Genomic DNA, 5,641 nt, shown 5'->3' with positions numbered 1-5,641 from the left:
AGCATCGGTTGTCAAGCGATGTTGGGGGGACAAACACAGACACAAACACACACACACACACACACACACACACACACACACACACACACACATATATATATGTGTGTGTACATATATATCAAAGAAAAAGGAAAAATATCTTATAACTGATTGGAACAGCAGGTATCATTGAAATGTTCATTCAGTAATTTTTCAATGAAACCATCTTTCTACAAGCTCTTTACTGTGATTAATGTTATAGATATTTGAAATGTAACTGTTCCAACAAGATATCAAAGCCAGTCCATAGACTAGGTTTTCCTAAATGCTAGCCATCACTCTTCATTGCACACACACACACACACACACACTTTCTTATCTATATCTCTATAAATTGAATTTGAGAGGTGCAGGTTTCAATTCCGTGTGGAGACTTTCTGGTCATTTTTTTCTGTCTTCTAAAGGGCATTTACTAGATTTTCTAAGCTATCTTCATAGACTTCCTGAGTTTGAGAATTCCTTTATTTTCCATAGAATACCCACAAATTTGGCATGTATAAGTTTGTTTACAGTATGTGTGTGTGTGTGGCTTAAATATAGAGTATTATATATTTATCATGCAATATCTGTGTTCTAATCCTGATCTGTATCCTCTGGTTTCAGAAATTGTAACAAGTCACTCCTTGCCTAATTGTTTTATCTGCCCCTGACCTCACCTGTTAAGGGACATATCAAATTGCAGACAAAAATATTCCATCCTATCTCGGTCTCACTAAAACCTGTCTTTTGCCCCAACCAACCTCTTTTGTTATCTCTTTCATTAATATGGAACTATACTATCTGAAATGTATGTCTAACACTGTTGAAGTAATGTTTGACAAATTCTTAGCAGTTTTTATTTTCTCTCCATTTGTTATCTTTCAAAGACAATATCCATTACTTACTATCCATTCATAACTGATAAGCAGGAATAAATTAATTAGTCAAATACAACTCACCCTATTTTCTTTTCTTTTCTTTTTTTTTTTTTTTTTTTTTTTTTTTTTCACTTTCCATACTTAGTGCAGGCATGGTTATGTGGTTAAGAAATTTGTTTCCCGATCACATGGTTTTAGGTTCTGTCCCACTGCATGGCACCTTGGGCAAGTGTTTTCTACTACATCCCCAGAGTGACTGATCCTAGCCTCGTGATTGATTTAGTAGACAGAAATTGAAAGAAACCAAATGTGCAAATGTGTGTGTGTGTGTGTGTGGATGGAGGGGGTGGGTCATGTCTCCTTGTCATAACATCACATAATAATCATAAAATGAGCATCAACATCATGCAAACAAATGCCATTTTTTTTTCCATGAAATCATGTCTGGCCATGGAGGGGTATTACTTTGCTTGGAAACAGGTGAGGATGGGCAACAGGAAATTTGCTTTAATGAGTCCCATCTGACCTGTGCAAGCATGGAAAAAGGGACATTAAAAATATGATGATGATGACGACAACGATGGCAGTGCCAATAGTGATGATACTTCACAAATAATCTTTGATAAGAACAATTTTAATAATTTCCCAAATTTTGGTATTTTTATAATTGAATTTGGTTTTTTTAACTTTCATTCTTGAATTGATGAAAGATAATCATTCCGACTCCCTCCATTACTCTTTTTTTTTTCTTTTCCCTTGCGCTCTTAACAGCTGCAAATAAGAGGAGATTTTAGTTTTTCATCTGTTCAATATTAAAAAGATAGCACACATTGCAGATGCACTGTTTGTATTAGCATATAAAAGAGTGCTAATTTGAATAACAGTAGAACCTCTAGATCAATAAAAGCTGATTTATACATTAGTCTTCTGAGCCATGGATCTTCAAATGTTGTCTATAATAATGATCATTAAGGACCCCAAAGCAACATATCAACACCTACATAAATATCTTACTGCTTGTTTGTCATGCTGCCTGTGTAATCTTTATGAATTACTATATCATGATATAAAAATCTTGAATTAATTTTTGTGCATAGTATGAAAGCAGTGCTTCAGTATAACTGAAACAATTAAAACAAAATATATATCTGTCTTTCCTTCTATTTGTGCTACCATATCTATCCATTCATCCATCAACCAATGTTCCCATATCTCTCTGTCAATGTTATTATATCCATCTCTGTCTGGTTGTCCCTCATTCAATCAATCAATATATTAGAATTGTAAAAAAAAAATCACCTCACATTATTTAGTTACATTCCAAGTCCAAACCCTTTCATCCTTTTGCGATTGATAAAATAAAGATGCCTTTCAAATACTGGAGTTGGTACAATAAGCAATCTTTTTTCCTTAAATTTTCAGACCTTGTTGTTATCATTATTATTATTATTATCATTCAGTAGTTTTATTTTTATAACGTGCTTTCACTTCACTACCGAGTGCAGCTCTGTGTGCCTTGGGTATGTGCTGTGGTTTGCTGTGATGCTCTTATGGTTACTGTATTGAAAGTGTTTTGCGTAGGATGTGTGCAGTGCCCAGTAGTGCAATTTTCTGTATGTTATATATATTTGTAAGTCCTGGTGTTTTTGTTATGTATTTGTCTGAATATTTTTTTATTATACCTAAGGCCCCTACTATGATAGGAATTGTTTCTGTTTTTAGATTCCACATTCGAGTTACCTCTATTTCCAAGTCTTTGTATTTTGAAACTTTCTCCATTTCTTTTAAGGAAACGTTGTCATCTGCTGGTATTGATACATCAATTAGAAAGCATTTTTTTCCTTCATGATCTTTCTTATTATTATTATTTCCTTCATGATCTTTCTTATTCTTATTATTATTATTATTATTATTATTATTATTATTATTACTATTATTATAACAAGCTGGCAGGATCATTAGCAAGCCAGATAAAACGTGTATTTCATCCATCTTTACATTCTGAGTGCAAATGCTGCTGGGGTTGACTTTGCCTTTCATCCTTTTGGGGGTCAATAAAATAAGTACCAGTCAAGCACTGGGATCAATGTTATCAACTTACCCTCTCCCCCCAAACTTGCTGGCTTTGTGCCAAATTTTGAAACCATTATTGGCAAGCTGGCAGAATTGTTAGCATGCTGGATGAAACACTTAGTCATATTTTGCCCATTGCTACATTCTGAGTTCAAATTCTGCCAAGGTCGACTTTGCTTTTCATTCTTTCAGGGTCAATAAATTAAGTACCAGTGAAACACTGGGTACAATGTAATCAACTCATCCCTTCCCTCCCCTTGCGGCAAAATTTGAAGCCATAATCATCATTATTATTATTATTATTATTATTATTATTATTACAACAGGGCAGCAGGCTGGCAGAATTGTTAGAGTATTGGGAAAAAAATGCCTTGAGGCATCTACTTTCTGCTTCCTTACATTTAGTGTTCAACTCTAACCAAGGTCAACTTTACCTTTCATTCTTCTGGGATTAATAAAATATAGAACCAGTCAAGTACTGAGTTTGATTCAACTGACCAAGCTCTTTGCCTCAAAATTGCTGGCCTTGTGCCTAAATTAAAAACCATTATTATTATTTGAGCAATAGATAACAGAATTGCAGAACAGTGGATAAAATCCTTGCTATGTCTAGTAACATACCTTAATGTTCTGAGTTCAAATCTTACTGGAATCAATGTTACTTTTTGTATCTGTATCTGTATTATATTTACATCTTGACATTTTGCAAAGTAGCTACCACTCCTTTATGAAAGTTGAATTACTAAAGATTAGTGATGGCAACTAACTATAAAATTCTGACTCTAACAATGTGAAATCTTAAATTTTCAGAACTATCGAACCCATGTTTTTTTTTGTTTTGTTTATTTTTATTTTGGTTGCTTTCTTTCCTAGGAAAAGGTGTAAAACATAAATCCATCTATTGTTTTCAGATATTTTTTTTCTTTTTTTCTTTTTTAGTCCCAAGATTTCAAACAGTCCTAAGGAATGGGCAACCCATGAGATGAGTCAGGTAAATAATGTGCTCTGATTTTAACCCTTTTGTTATTATATTTGTTGAAACACACACTGCATTTGTTTCTGTTAATTTTGAAAATAATGAAGAATTTAATAAAACAACTTTGCCTTTATCAAAATAGTGTTAGATTACTTTAAACAGGGCAAAAGGATTAAGGTAGTAGGGTGTAATTTGAGAGAGATTTTAGCTGATGTTTCTAGCACACTGTGTAGTTGCAAAGTGAGGACTTCATTCAGCCAATATCTTGGCTTATTTTGTTTGGGTTTTTATTCTTGTGAGGTGGTATTATGCAATTTTAGTTTCATCTGATGAATGGAAAAATAATACTGGACAAAGTTGAATTTTCAATTGAGCAATTATTCATTTTTTTGTTTTTAAGTGTTTTTCTTTTCACCTTATTCTTCTCTCTCTCTCTCTCTCTCTCTCTCTCTCTCTTAGACAATATTTATTTTTTAGCTTCTCCATATATGTATAGCATCAATATCAATGTAGTTGGGGGTTATTTATTGTGTAGCTATGGACTTTTACCTCCTTAACATACACAGACAATTGTTTCAGAATTTGTTTGTCATCTATATATCTGTTTAGGAGTTTAAAGTTCAAATTTAAACCTGTAAAGGTTTTACAAGAATTTTTCCAAATATGTTGTTTGTTGTTGTTTTTTTTTTGTTTTTTTCTTTTCTTTTCTTTCTTCCAACATCCATGTTCCTTGCTGAAATGGGTAAGACAGTTTAACAGGACATACTGTGCTCCAATATCTGTTTTGTTATGGTTTCTACACTCTATAAAGTGTACACAGTGCTTTTTATTCTGGCAACAGCGCTTGTGTTGTCACTATGTATATAAATAAATATATATATATATGTTTACATGGTCTGATCAACAAGTATTCAGATTGTTGCTATAGTAATGAAGCTAAAGCACACAGAGTGAAGCCACTTGGCATAGACTGACCTAGAGCTCTACTGTGCATGCGCATTAAGTTTTAACATTCTAGCTCACTTCTGCTGTTTAAGGAAGGAAGGAAGATGTGTAGTATGTGATCATCATATTGGCCATGACAGAAAGCTGAGCAGAGAATCTGCATCCAGTTTTGCCAAAAGCTTGGCAATACCAGCTCAGAGGCCTATGCAAAGTTTTCGTTCTCAACACAAATCAAGGAGATCTTGTGCAACAGAAACCCGAGTGTCTTTTTGGTCAGCTGAAAGCAGTTTTGGTACAAACTTGGCAGACATGTGTCTCATACTCAAATCTTCAGTGATAATGGACTGAACTGAAATGTAACTAATCTGCACATCCTCTGATAACTCACGGATGGTGATTCGACGATTTCCTCTCGCAGCTGCATGCACATCTGCGATGTTTTTCTGTTCTGCTGGTTGAAGATCTCCCAGAACATTCGTCAATATTGACATTTTTTTGGCCATCTTCAAAACGTCTGAACCACTCGTATGTGTGCGGCTCATACATTTCTGTCCATATGCTTTCTGCAACTTTGCATAGGCCTCCGAGCATGTATCGTCATGACAACTTTCTCTGTCATGGTCAATGTGATGATCATACATTACACACCTTCTTTCCAAGCACTGCTGTAAACAGCAGAAGTGAACTAGAACATTAAACTTTGTGTGCTTTAGCTTTGTTACTATGGCAACAGTCCAGATACTTATTGATC

At 34.2% G+C, this 5,641-nt stretch overlaps 1 protein-coding gene across 1 annotated transcript in view; it reads left to right on the top strand.

Annotated features, from left to right (window-relative positions):
• Positions 1 to 5,641, top strand: part of LOC106879526 (BCL2/adenovirus E1B 19 kDa protein-interacting protein 3-like) — an 81,679-nt gene that overhangs the window by 59,937 nt on the left and 16,101 nt on the right. Inside the window, exon 3 of the mRNA XM_052976195.1 lies at positions 3,909 to 3,960. Within this exon, the coding sequence (XP_052832155.1) occupies positions 3,909 to 3,960 (52 nt within the window). The remainder of the gene's footprint in view (positions 1 to 3,908; positions 3,961 to 5,641) is intronic.

This window comes from Octopus bimaculoides, chromosome 2, assembly GCF_001194135.2.
Source record: "Octopus bimaculoides isolate UCB-OBI-ISO-001 chromosome 2, ASM119413v2, whole genome shotgun sequence".
NCBI classification, from domain to species: Eukaryota; Metazoa; Mollusca; class Cephalopoda; order Octopoda; family Octopodidae; genus Octopus; species Octopus bimaculoides.
This window is presented reverse-complemented; position numbering and strand designations above follow the sequence as displayed.